The 19,093-nt window shown below is 38.2% G+C and overlaps 1 protein-coding gene across 1 annotated transcript in view; it reads right to left on the bottom strand.

Moving 5' to 3' along the window:
* The window catches only part of HEATR1 (HEAT repeat containing 1), a 49,053-nt gene that overhangs the window by 9,347 nt on the left and 20,613 nt on the right, over nt 1–19,093 (bottom strand). Inside the window, exons 21-34 of the mRNA XM_046027273.1 lie at nt 14,871–15,040; nt 14,346–14,504; nt 12,830–13,072; nt 12,429–12,560; nt 11,536–11,639; nt 11,229–11,372; nt 10,460–10,578; nt 10,246–10,367; nt 8,532–8,660; nt 6,695–6,925; nt 5,197–5,323; nt 3,677–3,837; nt 759–805; nt 532–655 (exon numbers count right to left, since the gene is read on the bottom strand). Coding sequence (XP_045883229.1) covers nt 532–655; nt 759–805; nt 3,677–3,837; nt 5,197–5,323; nt 6,695–6,925; nt 8,532–8,660; nt 10,246–10,367; nt 10,460–10,578; nt 11,229–11,372; nt 11,536–11,639; nt 12,429–12,560; nt 12,830–13,072; nt 14,346–14,504; nt 14,871–15,040 — 2,012 coding nt within the window. The remainder of the gene's footprint in view (nt 1–531; nt 656–758; nt 806–3,676; nt 3,838–5,196; nt 5,324–6,694; nt 6,926–8,531; nt 8,661–10,245; nt 10,368–10,459; nt 10,579–11,228; nt 11,373–11,535; nt 11,640–12,428; nt 12,561–12,829; nt 13,073–14,345; nt 14,505–14,870; nt 15,041–19,093) is intronic.

A 19,093-nucleotide genomic window follows, 5' to 3' on the forward strand; every position in this document is an offset into this window, starting at 1 on the left:
GACTTCTATTCACTGCTGAGCTTCTAGGTTCCAGGCACTTAGAGATCCTTTTTCTTATTTCTTAGACTAACCTTTCAGGGAGGCATTACGAACCATGTTTATTTAAAAAAGGAAAAAAAGCTGATGCTAAGAGTAAGTGAACTGCTCAAAGCCTTGCAGTTAGATTTTGAAGAGTGATCCTAATATCAAGGCCAGTGATATTTCTAGTACCCTCCCAACACACTACCTAAAGAGGTATTTTTCTATTTCACTTGAATAAAGTGGAACATAATATAGTATTAGATGACTGAATATTCAAAGCATATTTACTGAGACACATGTTCTCATAATTGGTAGGGAAACAATCCTTTTACAGATGAATTTTTCTAGCCATCAAGGGATTCTTTTCTAAGAAAAATATGAGCTGCAGTATATTAAGAAAAGTCTATCGCTAAGTTTATTTTTTAAGTAAAACTTTGTATGTCAGATCATTTCACGATGACATAAACACAGTCACCAAAACACAACAGATGGGGAGAAGTGAAAACCTACCTTATCTAACATGTCGTAAGCTTTGCTCAGCAGTGCCCGCCAAAATTTCACAGTTAGTTTGTCTGCATTTTTCTCCATGGATTGTGCTACAGCATTAATATAGCCAAGAACTGTTTCCAGCAACCTAAAACAAAGGAGACTCATATGAGAATGTTGTGCACGGCTCCCGGCTTTTTGATAGAAAGTTGGAAATTATTTCCAAGTTAAAAAAAAAAAAAGGAACATACCTCTGTTCAAGGCCTTTTAAAACCTGAGGACCACCACTTTCAACTACCTAATTTTTAAAGAAAACATCATATCATCAGAACAGTACGGATGTTAGTAAGAACATCACTTGAGGTAGGTGCAGTAATACTCAGCTGTCTAAGACTATTCAGTTCAAACTTCCCAGGGGCTGTTTTCTGACATTACAATTTAATCAGGTTCAGATTATCCCCATCATACTGTAATAACTCTGGTTCCCCTTACTTTAGCTATTCTGTGCATATTTTATTATATTTTATACTAATTTTATGAAATTTTATGAAATGCTTTCCTTAGCTCTTAGCTGATTTTAAGACACTGAACACTACAGATACAGGTGTAGTCCTGTGTACTACTCCCTCTTCCCTTCTCCCAATACTCCCAGCCCCACCAACTTGAACCTGCCGTTAAATGCAGTCAGAGTACACGGCAGTTGGCAATGTGCTTTTCTGGGAATATGGGAGTTCTGGGATCTGTCTACGGGAACTCATGTCATCCTAGTGCTCATTTAACGGCACACAGTGCTCCCTGCATACACCACAGGACACACCATGCCGTATCTGCTCGTCCACCTCTGTTTACCATGGACATTTTGGCTTATGTCCATGTTTTCTGCTGGTAAGAATGTTAGAAAAGAACATTCTTGTTTATCTCCCTGAACAAGCAGGCCCCTTTCTGTAGGGCACATACCCAAGAAAAGGAATGGCTAGATCAGAGGAGATGTGCATCTCCAACCTGGAGACCGCCTCGTGCTTTCTGAAGTCTCTGTTCAGAGACCTTACCCATCACTGTGGACTCAAATAACCGTGTCCCCACAGACTTGCCACTTCTTGGTAGTAAGAGCTTTTAAATTTTTGCCAATCTGATGGACATCAGAGTGGCATTACCATTTAATCTGCAATTTCCTTCCTACTAGGAACGTTATTCTGTTGCATATTAATTGGCCACTTCTGTTCCCTTTTTAGTGAATTCATATTCTCTGTCAGATGTTCTTAGGGGAACTGAATTTATGAACTTTGTATCTGCGGCTTTCTTTTCATTTTGTTTATGGTGGCCTTTTGTTGAACTGAACTTTTAAATTAATTCTCCATCCTCTGGTCACACTGTTCTCAATTTTCTTCTAAGTGTTCCTTTTCACAATCTACTTAAAAGTATCTTTTGTATACAGTGTGAGATCAGTCTTCCTTCCCCAAATGGAAAACAAACCTTGGTGGCTCTCGTTATAGGGCAGTTCTCTTTCCCTACCTACTTTGCAAAGCTCCCGCCACATCATCACCTCCCTTGCTTTTGCACGGGTGACCCCTCCGACTGCTCGTGCACCACCACTGTCCTCGGCAAGTGGATCTGCAGGAGTGACCACGCTAACCCCTATCAAGCAAGCCTGCAAAACGAATTATTCGTTCTAGGAGTCTGGTGACCCTGTTTTCTGATTCTTAGGCTCCATTCTTTTGCGGAACAGAAACGGCAATGGGACAGGACAGGACAGGACATCCTTGTTCCAGACTGTACAATGTCTGTTTCATTAAGAAGTGCGATATAAACCAGTTTCTGGTATCGTCATTAGGCCAAGGAAGTTCCCATCCTTGTTGGAGGCTAGTAGGATTTTTCTTAAACCATGATAAGTACTGAATTTATCAAATGATTTCTGTATAAATGCTTCAGTTGTCACATGGTTTCCCCTGTTGACCTGCTCACTCAGTAGACACAGAACAGACTTTCTAATGTTCAACCACTCTGATGTTCCCAATCCTTCCTTCTCTCTTCATTTTGTTTCTGTATTTCCTTCTTCCTGTGTGTAAAGGTTAACACACAAACAGGAAGACATATAAATCTACAGAGCTTGCTGTATGCAGATAAAGAAAGAGCCTACAATTAGAAGCACTGCAGAATCCTTCCTCTACCTGATCTCATTACTGCCCTTTCCCTCCTTCCCAAAGGTAAACACTGTCCTTACTGCTAACACCAAGATTTGTTGTGCTTGTTTCTCCACTTTACACAACTGGAATTGGGGCGTATTCTTGTGCGTCTGCCTGCTTGCTTTTACTATTACCTTTTTGAGAGTCACTCGTGTCCATTTATGACGACGGACACTTCATCTATGGTTGACACACACCTGGCCTGCTGCCAGCTCTGGGCTACCACAACTACTGCTCTCACGAGAGTTCTCCTCCATGTGATGTAGCACGCATGCTAAATGTTGGCTCATATGTATGTTTCTGCTGGCTGCACAGGCGTACCTCGGAGATTCCGTAGGTTCAGGTCCTGACCAGCACAATAAAGTCATCACAGTAAAGTGAGTCGAATGAACTTTCTGGGCATATAAGTTATATTCATGCTAACTGTAGTCTATCATATGTGCAATAGTGTTATATCTAAAAAAAACAATCTATATACCTTAGAAATGCCCTATTGCTAAAAAACGCTAACCATAAATAAAATGGAAAAAAAAAAAATGCTAACCATCCCCTGAGCCCTCAGCAAGTCATCATCATTTATCACAGGTCACCGTACCAAATAAAATGAAAAAGTCTGAGGTCATCAGTTGCTGTCGGAAAACTGGTCCTGGAAGACTTGTGTGAGGCCACAAGCCTACAATTTGTAAGAAAAAAAAAATACACATAGCACCTGTGAAGCACACCAAAACGAGGTGTGCCTGTGTACTGCTTGAGAGTGGAACTACGGAGTGGCAGGGTTTACATGTGTACAGCCGTAAGAGATCACGCCAGTTTATGGTAAAGTCTATCGTGTTTTTCTATTATCTTTAAGGGCTGCCTCATGTTTTTATATTTGCCAATCTCTTTATACTAGTTTAAACGATAGTTCCTTCAAAAAAATAATTTTCTTCAAAATAGTTCCTTCAAAAAAATAATTTTTTCATAAATACATTTAAAAAACACATCACCTTTCTGATAAAATGACTGGAAGCCAGGAGCTGAGACATGAAGGACACTGACAAGAACTTAAAATGCCGCAGTTGCTTGCTAGTGTGAGTGTCCACATTAAAAATCTGTAGCATTTCTTCTTGTGATTCACTTTTAGTTGATACAGCTTTGGGAACAGCTTCTGAAAAAGAACGAGACGACAAGTGACCTCACTCATCTTCATGTGAAATCTTCAGAAAGATATGGACATAAAGAGCACGGTACATGGGATATAATTTTCTGATTGGAATTTGTGAATCTGTCACACCCAGTTTTTCGTCTTCTGAATTAGTGAAAGATGTATATTTATTAACATATCCAGGAGCCCTGGGAACACAACACACAACAAAAAACCCAGGGCAACTGAGACAAGCAAATGAAAGACAAAAGCACTACAAAACGTGTCTTAATATTGCATCTATTCCCAATCCTGCAGAGGCATTTACTTAGTGGCCTGGGATAGAATAAAGGAAGGGTCCTCTCTAGCTTCAACGTTTAATTCTAAAAGTTCACACATGTGTCTCCTAAAACTTTGTAGAATCCCATATCCAAATTTATCTAATATAGAAGGGTTTGAAGATACAGTAATTGGGAGTCCACAGTGGGCCACATAGGAAACACTGTCCTAGAGAGTGACTCAAATTGAAGACTTCTTCCATAAAGAGGTCACTATATACAGCTCTCCAGGCTGGTCTGTCCCTGCCAGACCTAAGCAGACTGAAGGATCAGACAAACCACTGCAGGGCCAATCAGCTAGCTGTACAGAAAACAGTCCCTGTGGACGCCTTGCTGCTCTGCTTCAAAGGGCAGAGAATGAAGAACACATCAAACCCTCTCTCAAACCAGTCTCGCTGGTGCTGCAATCTGTGGAATTTTTTTCTAGACTCACATATACTGTAAAATTTTAATATTTATTTATTTTTAAAGACCTTATTTATTTACTTGACAGAGAGTGAGAGCGAGCACAAGCAGGAGGCACGGCAGGCAGAGGAACAGGGAAAAGCAGGCTCCCTGGTGAGCCAAGAGCCCAACATGGGGCTTGATCCCAGGACCCTGGGATCATGACCTGAGCCAAAGCCAGATGCTTAACCAACGGCCACTGAGGCGCCCCTAGTTACTAAGGCTGTGTTGTTTTCTTCTTCCCATCTCTTCACAAATATTTTAATGGGAAGATAAGAGACAGCTAATAAGTCCCTGCTAACCTGCTGTCTTTTTACCGTAACGCATCCTGTGCCCCTGGTAACACTCCACAGCCAACACATTCACAGAAGCACAGCAGTAAAAAAGCCAGTGTGTGAGGAGAGGTGAGCTGAAGTCCTACTTTCTATTTTCCACAAGGACTTGAGAAGACACACAATCATATACTTAAGTTAAAAATTATTAAGTTACTTGCAAAAAACCCTTCTAAAGACATATTATGTGCTCTAAGGATAACATGCAGGGTCTTCTGTTTCTCTTGATTTTTCAGATGACACAGTAATTAACACCTGATTACGCTTACCTTCTTTTTCTTCTGGCAACTTTATTAAGTACTGAAGAATATTCATCAAACTTTGTATTTGGTGTTGGACATTAAATTCACAGCAGACTGCAATCCAAAACTCAGTGTCTGCCTCTAAAATAGCATCCTGTACAAAGAAGAGAAATAGGTAATAAAACTATACGTATCCAATTTGTTAATAAGTACATGTTAGGGAAATGTTTTAAAAATATTTTTTAGCACGCAAAGGCATTACGTATTGTTCCTTACAGTCATGTGTATCCCAGATGAATAAGTGTCCTACATAAAAAAGCCAATTTATGAGAACTGTGTGGGCCTAATTCCAGGAAAATCTGCATTATGATTTCTAGCAGAACAGAGTATGTTCCTTTACTTAGGGTAGGTCTAGACCTATCCCAGATCCTCTGTCTAAAAATTCATTTAAAAGCCTAGCCTTGACCTCAAAGTTCTACCCTCATCTATGCAAACAGGGCTCTTAAAAACAATCACCAGTGTTGTGACAATTTCGACGACCCTGACACTCCTCCCCTTCCCCATGAAATGCCTTCAAAACCATTTTCAAGAGACACAGTTTAATTACTTTATAGCTATACTCTGTTAGGCTTAAAACAGAACGACCTAGCATGGCACTACAGACCAGTTCTCGGGAAAGTCCAATCACCCACAGCAAATAATCCATTGCTACTGATGGTATTTGGAGTGCCAGAGGCTCTGAAAGCAATTGTAAAGAATGTCAAAAATGGCACCAGGTGGCTCAGTGGTTTAAAGCCTCTGCCTTCAGCTCATGTCATGGTCCTGGGATGGAGCCCCGAATTGGGCTCTCTGCTCACCAGGGAGCCTGCTTCTCCCCCACCCCCGCCCTCTGCCTGCCTCTCAGCCTACTTGTGATCTCTGTCAAATAAATAAATAAAATCTTTTTAAAAAAGTCAAAAACATCCTTTAAAACAGTTCTGAGCAAGTACTGTTAAATAATGGAAGTAAGTGGGACGCCTGGGTGGCTCAGTCGGTTAAGCATCTGCCTTTGGCTCAGGTCATGACCCCAGAGTCCTGGGATCGAGTCCCACATCAGGCTTCTTGCTCAGCGGGGAGCCTGCTTCTCTCTCTCCCTCTGCCTGCCACTCTGCCTGCTTGTGCTGTCAAATGGATAAATAAAAATCTTTAATAAATAAATAAGCAGGGGCACCTGGGTGGCTCAGTGGGTTAAGCCTCTGCCTTCAGCTCGGGTCATGATCTCAGAGTCCTGGGATCGAGCCCCACATTGGGCTCTCTGCTCAGCAAGGAGCCTGCTTCTCCCTCTCTCTCTGCCTGCCTCTCTGCCTACTTGTGATCTCTCTCTGTCTCTATCAAATAAATAAATAAAACCTTGAAAAAATAAACAAACAAACAAGTAAATAGCAGACATAAAGCATCATTGGTCCTACATATACACTGGAAAGCATCACAAAGTGTGTGTGAAACATCAACATTTCCTTCTAGTCACCCCGCCCTGCACTCTGACCTTTTCTCCATAGGCAGCCACCAGCACTGTTTTAGTGACATACTGTTCAAAGAGCAGGAGGAGGAGAACCCAGAGGAATCTTTCTGCACCTAATGTATCAACAAGCTGAACAAGGATGGGCAGGCGCCTGTGCTCTGGAACATGCGGTAGTGCGTCCACAAACACGTTAATGATTTTCACCACGATTCCTTCCACATTTCTCGTGACTTCTACAGAGTCTCCACCATCGGACTGCAAAACAGCAAGCAGAGACAATGAGTAGGAGCAAATAACCCTTCACAAGGAAGCTTTCAGGTAGACCTGGGAAGGCCTTCAGATGTGCCCCCCCAAAAATGATCAAAAGAACCTGAATAATCAAGGACCTATTAGTAACCATTCAGTGAGTACAGATTACATACCAGGGACTGCATGGCCCTGAAGGGAATACAACGTGTAGGATGTGAGCCCCGCCTTGAAGAAGATTTATCGTCTGTATGAACAAGATTCACGTGGGGAAAGATACCAGCTGGAGGTACTGAATGACAGATCCCAAGTATGTGGCACTCAGAACGAGTCTGCTCTCAGGCCAACTGGGAGCCTGCACGCAACAAGAAGGATTTGTGTTCTGCCCGGAGAAGAATGGGTATAATCTACATAAGCAGAACACAGAAAAGGCCAACAACTCCCTGTTGCTTACAGAATAATGTTCAAACCATTGAACTCTGGAACTGATACTCCAAATACCGTTGTGGAATGCAAGAATGAATGAACCAATGCCCTCAACTTCTCCCTGTCTCAACACTCTGCACTGCACACATCACTCTAACTTACATTCTTCACACACACACTGTACACATTCCCGGACCTTGTCATTTCAACAAGCAAATCCTGTCCTTCATTCCTCTCAGTTCAAATTGTATTTCTTATGAAACTCTGTGGTCTTCCTGGCTCATGGGTGCTCTTTTATTCTGAACTCTTTTGGCACTGACCTATTCAACTGGTATGTATGATTCTGATGCATACAGTTACTTTTCTTTTATGCATACAGTTACTTTTTCTTTCTTTCTGTGTCCTGTACTTGCCAACTTATTGGACACAGAGGGTATCAACCTAATACCAAGATTAAAAGAAGATGGGTGCTGAATACGGTCATCCCTGGAATGGCCAATAAAGTGAAGAAGACAACAACAACAGGTGGGGGTGAACAGAAAATTCGTGCAGATGATCAAGCTCTTTCATTTTTAAGGCTGATTTTTAGTTTCAAATGGTTCATCCTTCCTGGCAGAGACTCAATCATCTCTGAGTACATGGCTCTTAGAGAACACTTGGAAAATGTTTGTTGAATTAACAAATTTGCCACTGTAGCTCTAAAATGTCCTACTTCCACTAACCTACATAATGGTATTATCCAAGTGCAATGTCCTGAAAGATATGGCGAATTTAAATTCACTTTATCAGAGTAAAATTAAGCCCCAGGTATAGTTCTACCCTTTTAGCACAGCAAACCAGTTATGTATGTTTACTTGTATTTTTGGAATGGACATTGTTACTAAAACTGATTATTAGCTTTAGCATTCTGAAATGTAAGAAGCACAAATACCTGAGCATTTCAGAAAGGCTTTTAATGTCACTTATTTACTTCTATTTTCATACTATGTAAAAAACTTAAAGACCAAAACAAACAAACAAAAAAACCTGGGGCACCTGGGTGGCTCAGTCAGTTAAGCGTCCACTCTTGATTTTACTAGCTTGGGTCTTGATCTCAGGATCATGAGTTCAAGCCTTGTGGTGGGCTCCATGTTGGGTATGGAGCACACTTAAACAATAAAAAACTACTGATGGTATAAAGACAGCTTACCTGAATAAGTGCTGGAATAACCATCTTCACAGTCTTGTTAATAACCTGAAAACTGTAAGTATCATCTAGACGCATGACATTGGCTCCCATAAATGTAAAAATAGACATAATGTTGTGTAGAACTTTATCCTGAAAGAAAAAACAGCTTTCAACATCTTCCATTTTAAGCACACCAAATATCAATGATTCATTATAGTCTAGCAATAAAAGACACAACCCCATTTAAAAATGGGCAAAGGATTCCCAAAGACATTTTTCCAAAGATAAAGAAATGGTCAATGAGCACATGAAAAGATGCTCAACATTAGGCATTTAGGGAAATGCAAAATCCAAATCCTAAGAAGCTTCAAACACCCTAGGATGACTTAAAAAAAAGAAAAAAGATCAGCTAGCAGTGAGGGTTTAGACAAATTAGAATTCTCATAACTGCTGGTGGGTACAAAATTATATAGATGCTTTGGAAAACAGTTTGGCTGTTTCTAAGAAAATTAAAGTTAACTTCTGACTCACAGATTCCACTCCTCGGTATATACCAGAGAACACAAAACATATTTATACAAAACCTCATATATAAATGTTTACAGTGCATAATTCACAATACCCCAAACGTAGAAACAAATGTCTGTCAACTGACCAACAAATAAGCAAAATCTGGCACATACATGCACTGCAATATTATTTGGCCATAAAAAAGAAATACTGATTCAAGCTTCAACATTCATGAACCTTGACAACACTGTGCTAAGTGAAAGAAGTCAAGCATTAAAAAGCACACGTATAATAGGATTCCATTTACACGAAATGTCCAGAACAGGTAAACCCAGAAAGAAAGTAGATCAGTGTTTGCCAGGGGCAGAAATTATAGTGATAGAAGGAATAAAGAGTGACGGCTTTAAAAAAAAAAAAAAAGAGTGACGGCTAATGAGTATGGGGTTTCTTCTGGGGGTGATGAAAATGTTTTGGAAGTAGAGAATGGTGATATTTATACAACTTTGTCAACATACTGAAACCAGTGAATAGTAGAACCTATTTAAATGGATGAATTCTATTGTACGTGAACTATATTTCAATTAAAGCAAAGAAAAAATATCAATGATTCTTAATTGTTTCTAGTTATTAACTCCTCTGAGGGCTACTGATTCTCTTCCAAGGAAAAAAGTCCAATATGCATAAAATCTACATGATATTTAGTATACTGAAAGACCGCTAAAGCTCTCAGAGAACCCCAGGTTAAGAACCTATGACCTAAATCCCCAAGAGGGAAAAAAATCTCAATTACCTTCAAAAGATGTACTTCTATAAGGAACATGATTTCTCTAACCGAGGTAGTTTATAATCAAAGTACTTTTTCTCAACTCACTGGACGAAAGCTGTCTGAGGACAATGGGATGGTAATTTTTGTCAAGGAACACCAACACTACCGCTTATAAGTGACATGGTGCCAGGCTCTGTGCTAAGCGCAAACCATAAACTATCCAGTCACATCCTCACAATAATCCTACGAAGGTTACTATTATTGCCATTTTATAAGAAGAAGACCTGAAGCGTAGCAAGATCAACAAGCTACAGTACCACAACTGTTAAAGAGACAGGGCTAAGAGTCCCACCAATAAGACCCAAAGTTTATTGAATTCAGACCAGTGAGCGCTTAAGCATTTCCACTGAAAAAAGAAAATATCAAAATATCTGAAGTCTCAAATCAATTAGTACTTACAGGAAATATTCCAGCAACAGTACCCAAAAGTAAAAGGGCATGGTGATGGGTCTGCGGCATCTCTGAAACACGGATGCACTGAACGATCAATTCCACATTGAACTTTTCTTCATCCAGAACATCTAGAGGAGAAAAAAAAAATCTCTAAGTGGTAGGTACATATGTACGCAAAGCAAGTAATCCTTCCATCGTTTCCTTCCAACAAAGTACATACCCTTTGGTATTTTGCTACCATCTGGAGAGAGTTTTTGGCAGATGTTGAGCAAACAACTAAGAATTAATTGTTTGGTGTATTCCATATTTCCCTGCTCCGGTGGCAGAGGTTCTAAGCTCCTTCAGGACCCCCCGGAAAAGACATAATGGGAAATGAAGTTACACAATTTCAGTTATGCATTAATGACCACTCTCCAGAATACATATTTAATTACATATTTTAGTAACTAAAATATTTACATTACACACAGCCTATAAAAAACAAATAAGATTTTAACTGATTTCTTTTTCTCATATGGGCAGGTGCTTAATGTCAAAATTTATCTCTCTTCTCTGTTGCACTCTCCATCAACCCATTTGAAATCTTAGAGAACCACCTTGAGAACTACATTCTTTTCAGACAAAAACAAGTTTTATCTACAATACAGTGGCGAACACCACAGCTATCTGGTAATTTATACCTAAAAAACATAGCGGGTTTCTCCCTTTATCTTTAAAGCAAGGATGCCCCAAGAACTCGATGCTGAAAGTTAAGAAGCAGGCTGTAAGGGGAACGGTCATTCACTATACAACACAAGAGGATGATCAATTTGGGCATTGACAATGAGACATACACCTTTCTTTTAACCTTTCAACTACAGTACTTAACTTGCTTTATTTTATAGACTAGTTAAGAAAAGACTATATTTAAAAAAAGAATGTTAAGTAAGATGCGCATGAATTAGAATCCTATTCTCTCACAGATCAAATGCAAAGGCAAGTGTCAGTACCTTGACAGCAGGTTAAAAAGAGTTGGTATCAGTATCTGAGGATTTTTGAGTTTCTTTTTGTGCTGCAGTAATTCTAGGATGAGGGTTACTCTTTGCCAGTAAGAGCCTCCGACTTCCTGAACAGACTCTAGATCTTGTGATTTTCTGGGAAACAGAAAATATTTGAAAAGCAAACACTATCAATGCAAAGTAAAAATTATCATACTGTGTATGCCAAATTAATGGGCATCAAAAAATTATAACGGTTTCGTAACATTCAAGGCCCGGGGAATAAACAGCATGTTTTCACTGTACTCCTAGCTCTTACTTCTGCTGCATTTTTTGCCTTCTCGTTTGCTGAATTGTGCCCAAGGACTTTGTTTTGTCTGGTGGCTCCAGTTCTATTCGGATTTGTTCAGCATTAACAGAAATCTGAAATATGCAGGAAGAATGACTGATGATACATTTCCATGGGACAAAATTAGAGAAACAGATGTTGACTTAAATGTCCATGTCCACTTTCACATTTTCCTAGGACTTTAGAGCCCAAACCAATCCCAAACCCCAAAGGCAAATGCCACCATATTCTTTTCCATGTCCTAACAGCTGTATAAAGAGGAAAACAACAACACACCAACAGGAGTGTAGTATACACACTGCTCTACACCTTAATTTGTTTCACTTAGAAATCTGCATCTTAGAAATCTAAGAAAATACATTAAATACTGAGAGCTGGTGAATCTGGATACTAGGACTTTCCCATACTGGTACCTATTTTTGTGAACTTGTTTTCTGTGTATTTTTTTAAACAACAAAACAAACTAAGTGGTTTATTCTGATGTACAGCTATGTTTTAATATGTATATAAATCAATGAGCACATGCTCAATTCCATTATATACATGTCATCAAAGAACTATTTAAATTAAGTAGGACCCATACTCCGTTGAAAATCCTTGCATAAAACAGATAGATCCCATCTAATGTAGAGTCAAACTAACACTATATCCAACCTGATTAAAATATAAATATTTCACAAAATAAAAATCGTGGTGAAGACTTATAATTTTGATTCTACACTTCTCTATGAGCTACTTGTCCATGATTCTTATTAATGCTAACATCTGACATTCTAAAAGCACTGGATATCAGAGGTTGTTTAAACATGGTGTTACTTGGAAGATAACAATAATAAATAAATTATAGAAACTGCATAACTTACCCCTTTAAAAACACTGCTAACAGTCTGAGCACAATGTGAATTTTTACAGTTCACCAATAAATCAAACAACATGCGCAAAAGCTTCTGCTGAACTTTTTCATCTGATATAGCTGCAAAAAATGGCTTTGTAATCTAGAGGAGGTAGAAAAAAGGCAATTGAGCTCAACAAACGTGAATCCCAAAAATGACCTTCAAATAGTTCTTTATGATGTAATATTATTCCCATTTTGTCAGCTAAAATGCAGCTTTATCACACATATGTATCACTCAATTTTGCAAAAGCAGGCAAACAGATTACATCCATTTTAAAACATGTCCAGTCCACTTTAGCTTCTCCAAGTAAAACATTACAAAATTTTAAGAGCTTGAACATACTTTAGTCTTTGAAAAAAGTCACTGACCTTTTCAAGAGCTGTTATCTGAATGGTTGACATTCCTGTGCAAAGTTCCTTTGTTGTATGTACAGCTTTTATGAATATATCTAGACTCTTTGGGTCCTTATGTAAAAGGGAAGCTGAATATTCATTGTATTTTCCCAGAGTGAGATGTAAAATAAAGGCCTCATCTTTCAGGACAGCTGTCGGCTCCTTCTGGATTTTTTCTAACAGTTGTTCAGCCATAGGCAACAGCTGAGAAAGCACCATCTAAAGTTGGAGAAATTTATTAGCAAACAGTTATCTATACTGACACCTATTTTTGCTTGCTTTACAAAGACATCCAAAGATACACTGTTGCAAGCCTCGGAGCTTAGCCTGGAGAAAAAAAACAATTAAAGATGATCCCTTGGACAGGAGCAAGGCTTTAGTGCAATTAAGCACTCAGGTTCCATCTGATAGTTCAGTTTATAATGGTCAAAAGCTTGAAACTCTTCAGAAATGAGGAGTAATTTGTGGATATCCCAAGACTTTCTGACAACAAGAAACACAAACTAAAGTTTCGACTACAAAAATAAATTCTAGCAAACACTGCATATTTCCTCAAACAGAACCTCCAAATTATGTATGTGAGGTCTTTAACAACTAAACCAAATGCCAGCACATTATGGCTCGTGGGCCAAATCCAGAGGTCCACCTGTTTTGGTAAATTTTATTTACTGAAATACAGCCAAGCTCATGTTTACATAACTGGCTCCAGCTTTCGCAATGCAATGGTAGAGCCAAGCACCTGCAAGAAGAAAGACTGTGGAGCCCACAGAACAAATATTTACTATTTGGTCTTTCACAGAACAGGACAGTCAATTCCTAGTTTAAACTACAAGGGATGACACAAAGCCACTCAATGCCATCTGTTGGCTGCCACCAGGAAAATCTGATCATGTGGTTTTCACTCCACTGACCCCTGCTTTAGGTCTCCACATTGCAATCAGTCTGAGACTGGTGAAGTATCCATTCACTTTGAAACAGTTTGATCACACGTGCCATCACAAAAACAGTGATTCACAACCTCCTTTGTGCCAAGGCCTCCCTGACAACATAATGAAAGCTATGGATTTTCCCCCAGAATTAATGTTCAAACACATACATTTTATGAATGAACAAAGGATTCTGGAATGTTCATGCTTATGTCCAAATACATTATCTTGTGCAGGATTTCCACCAAAAGTCACAAACCAACAGTTTTCTCAGCAGTGCATCTTCAGTCTTTTTCCCCATGTTTTTTCTTTTTTAAATTCACTTCAAGGAAATGATTAAGTAGGGATAACACACAATTTTAAAATAGAAAAAAAAGCACCAATACTTGCTTTGTGTGTCCTCTATCTGTTTCTACATCTCATTTCCCTCTCCCAAATTAGAAAGAAAATTTTCACTTCTGAGTGCGTATCTGTAACTCCTGCAAATGTTTTCCTCTCTCGTGAGTGGATACAATAGTGTTTGGTAACATTACATGGAATGTGTAAGCCACCTGAACTGCACATACCTCATTGTTGACTTCCTGAAGTACTTTCACCAAATCTTTTGCAATGTAAGATGGGCAACTATATACACCATTGAGTAAGTTTTTCAAAGTTTCAGATAACTTCTGATGAGATTTCAGTTTCTTTTCTCTCTGTAGTTCCTCAAATAAAGTAGCTAGATCCTAGCACACCAAAAAGAAAATCAGATAAAAAAGGGTTAAGAAACTATAAAGGCTAAATGTACTAATCATAGAAGAGTCTTTTCCAAATCACGTGACAGTGAATCATTTTTCATTTCCCATTGAAACCTTAACAGGAAATGGTACAATACCTCTAAGTTAGTACTATCAAAAGCCACATACTGAAACACTATGCTATCATTTTTAAAAATGGAAAGAGAAAGTTGTGCAGAGATTGATATCGATTTCCAAATTTAGTGACTTGACTCGATCAAAATCCCTACAAAGCAAAATGTCAAGAGGACAAAACTGTTCACAGGTATACACAGGCATGCGCACACGATCAATCTTCTTTGATGATGAGTTTACCTGAGCAACATAGGTGGCATCTGAGGTGATCTCCTCTATTTTAGGAACCAAATGATGTATTACCAGGTGGAACTGAGACACCACTCCACTGAGGGCCTGGAGACAAAGAATGGAGGCCCTTCGTACTTCTTTTATGGGGCTTCCCAGATTAATGAGTAGAGATATCACCACTAAAACCAAAGGGGAAAATATTTAGCAACTTAAAAAACTGAAATAGTACAAAACTTAAATAGTACCAGAGGGTATGTTGAAGTTTTCCTCCTCACTGAAATTCTCTGAAGACCATTCACTGTTTACTATTCTAGCAAAATGTTAGCTATATGCTACTATATCCTTTTGAAAACACACAAATGAGAGCAAAGCACACAATGTGTACACACACACACACACACACACACACACAGAATGATTACATCTCAATTTTTTTGAAGTGTTTTCTACATTAAGTGTGTGTATCTAAATTAAATCATTCTTTTTTTTTTTTTTAAGATTTTTATTTATTTATTTGACAGAGAGAAATCACAACTAGGCAGAGAGGCAGGCAGAGAGAAAGAGGGGGAAGCAGGCTCCCCGCCGAGCAGAGAGTCCGATGCGGGGCTCGATCCCAGGTCCCCGAGACCATGACCCGAGCCGAAGGCAGAGGCTCAACCCCTGAGCCACCCAGGCGCCCCTAAATTAAATCATTCTTTAAAACTGTATGGTTCTCCATTGTATTTTCTGTATTTTTTAAACCAGTACCTTGCTGGTGACTCAGTTGTTCCTTATCTCTCAGCACTACAACTGCTAACACAAATATCTCTTTACATACCTCCTTGCAAGTACGCAGAGTAAACTACCCATTGTGTATCAGGCTTTGCAAATATTTTGTCCTTAGTGGACATTTGAGTTTCTAAAGCAGAAATTAGTCTAATTTTTCTTCTAGTTTTATACATTGCTTAGAGAGGCCCACCCCACACTGAGTCAGTTGTTCAAGTGTCTATCTTCATATTCTGAGAGAGGCCACATGTACCACATGTTCTCTTCTACTGCTAGAGCTAAGTCGTGTGTTGTTTTTTTAATGTGAAATCTTTAGTTCACATGAAATTTCTGTCTAAGGAGTAAGACTGGAGTCAAACTTTTAATGTCTCCAAATGGCTACCCAGATGTCCCATTTAATAATCCACTTAAGCTTTCTAGAGCTTTCTTATTCATACATTACATCAGTATCTGAAACAGCTACTGCTGCCAACTACTACTTCTAGAATCAAGCCCAGTAATGTATAGAATTTAGAAGGAATGCTTTTGTTTCCCCAACTCTGTAGTTAAGAATGCTAGCTTTTTTTTTTTTTTTAAAGATTTTATCTATTTATTTGACAGAGAGAGATCACAAGTAGGCAGAGAGGCAGACAGAGAGAGTGAGAGGGAAGCAGGCTCCCCGCCGAGCAGAAAGCCCGATGCGGGACTCGATCCCAGCTTTTGATTTGAGCAGTATTTTTATTTTATCACTCTTATTTTGCTGCCACTTAATTAGAATTACTGATTTTTAATCTAATGCCTTTTCAGTTTTTTTGGAAAATGATATGGGTTTTCTCCTTTCAAATTGATATGGCTAATTATATTAAGAGTTCATTATTTTGAACCAATTTTGTATTATTGGAATGAACTCCATTTGGGTAAATATGTACTTTTTAAAAATATACTGGACTCAATTTGCAAATACTTTAGAAATCTGCATTATTCAAAGAAACATGGCCTATTGTTTTCTTTTTGTTTGGAAGAACTGTCAATTTTCAATGTTACACTTGTTTTAGACAAAGCATCTGGAAGCTTTTCCTCATTCTATGCCCTGCTCAGTTCAACAGCACTCGAAAATCTGCTTCAAAAATCTGGTAGAATATCTGTAAGCGCAAGTGGATTGAGGTTTTTTGAAAAAATGTCTGAAGGATAAAACGATATCTAAAATCCTTTTATGGTAATTAGTTATTTAAGCTTTATTCTGTGTTATCTACTGAGGCGAGTTGTGCCAACTTTTATTTTGGTAGTAATGATCCATTCCATATATTCCATTTCTGGAATGCTAAGAAATAGCTCAACAAACTTTTGAATCTGAGAAGGTAAACTGAAAGCTGGAAATCTTTCCTGGTCTCTGTAATGTGAACTCAAAGTCAGAAACAAACAGCTCAAAAGCTGAATTCATGCAAGGGGCAGCATCAGGCCAAGATACTATTTGCTAAAATTCCCTGTATCATTCAAAAACGAATTCAAAGAACAAAGTACTATAGTTACCATGTTCCAGTAACATACTGGAACTCAAGGTAAGCAAAAACTACCTTAAACAATCAGCTTTTAGGAATGTTCTTCCATTTAAAATCTCTGTGACTTCATTCTCCCAAATCATTTTACTTAGATTTAAAATAGTTATTTTACACAAAAGTTGAAAAAAAATACCGAGTTTTGGTTTTAAATATATAAATGAATTTACTATATTGATCAGGTATTAAAAAAACCAAAGGCAGTCTACATCTTTTTACAAATGAAGTTAAATATTTATTCATCTAACAAAATTTGTTGTATGTAAGCAAATTTTGAACTGAGTAAGTATCTGGACAGAAAGCAATAAATGGTGGTTAGATTCCCAAGCCACTGACAAAGACTTAATTCATATAACAGCATACTATATTAATATGCCAATACCTTTTTCTTTTGAAAGGGATAACATTTTTTGTAAACAGATTAAAAGAAGTATCAGCCAACACTTCCTGGACTCCTCACAGAAAAGGAATGCATAGAAGCTCACTGTGTACTCAAAGAGGAGAGCACGGAGGACAGGTGCAATGGCTAAATGACCTTCCATTTTAGGCCCCCTGGAACTCTAGTGTGTAGTCCTTGAGCTTCCCAGTAGAACAAGGTGCATCTCTCCTGTTTTCAGTGGAGTAATGTGACATTTCTAGCAGCATAAATGCAAAAGTACTTTAGGAAGAAGGAAAGTGACAGATAACAAGTCAGGGGTAGACAGGGAGCCTATCTTGCAGCAAAACTGGGGAAAAGTTAAGTCTTTGGGTCCTGGAGATATCCATTCCTCAGAAACTACTGCCTTTCATACCAAAAGATAACAGACATTTCATACTTAATTAGGAAATCCAAATAGTTATGACCTCTAAATAAAATACACATACTTTATGAAAACTCCCCAATTTAACAAAAATACCCATTTTAATAAATCATGCTACTTCCATACAATGGAATGATTTGCAGACATTTAAAAATAAATTCTTTTATAAGGTACTACTATAGAATCCTTGTAATATAATACTTAATACTTTATTAAAGAATTCGAGTTTAAAAAATGTACAGGAGGGTCTTCTCATCCAAAGCAGAAAAAAAACTGAAAACAAAACAAAACAAAACAAAAACCCTTCTTAAAGTAAGTCTACCTAAAAAAAGGGAAGGCAATTTTACAGTGAGTGGTAAAGAAATTATATTCATGGGATTTTATTTTGTAAGTAAAACTTAAAATCTATGTATCTACACTACCTTGTATTTAACAAAATTTTGGTTACAATTGTAATTATGTGCTCTTTCACAGAGCTAATGAAAGATCAACACAAATTATTTTGGGGAAAACAAATGATCATTCACTTTACTTTCACAGAACATTTATAAAAAGCAATTTTAGGGAGTGCCTGGGTGGCTCAGTCGTTAAGCGTCTGCCTTCATTCGGCTCAGGTCATGATCCTGGGGTTCTGGGATCAAGCCCCACATCAGGTTCCCTGCTCTGTGGGAAGCCTGCTTCTCCCTCTCCCACTCCCACAGCTGTGTTCCCTCTCTGTCAAATAAATAAATAGATCTTAAAAAAAAAAAAAAAAGGCAATTCTAAAATTAAAAAAAAAAATCTAGAATACCCTCAAATTTCCTAAGGGCCACTCTTATTCCTTTGCCATTAAAATCATTCCAGTTTGAAGTATCAATCATATCCATCATCCTTATCAGTTCTCTCATCTTTAATCGCTACAGGGTCTAATTCTGCCAGATCCTCTCATTTGTCAGTAGCTTTTTTTCTTTTAATTTTTTTTGGTCAGTAGCTTTTAAGTACCTATTTTCTAGTATCACGTTCATCAACTTCATGAAATTTGCAAATTTCATTTTATCAAAAAATAAACTTAATAAATAAACTTAAACTTGGGGGTGTTTTATTAGTGAGTACCCAACCTGAAAATGAGTTACACATGATAAAAGAGACAAAT

This window comes from Meles meles, chromosome 13 (assembly GCF_922984935.1).
Source record: "Meles meles chromosome 13, mMelMel3.1 paternal haplotype, whole genome shotgun sequence".
Classification (NCBI taxonomy): Eukaryota; Metazoa; Chordata; class Mammalia; order Carnivora; family Mustelidae; genus Meles; species Meles meles.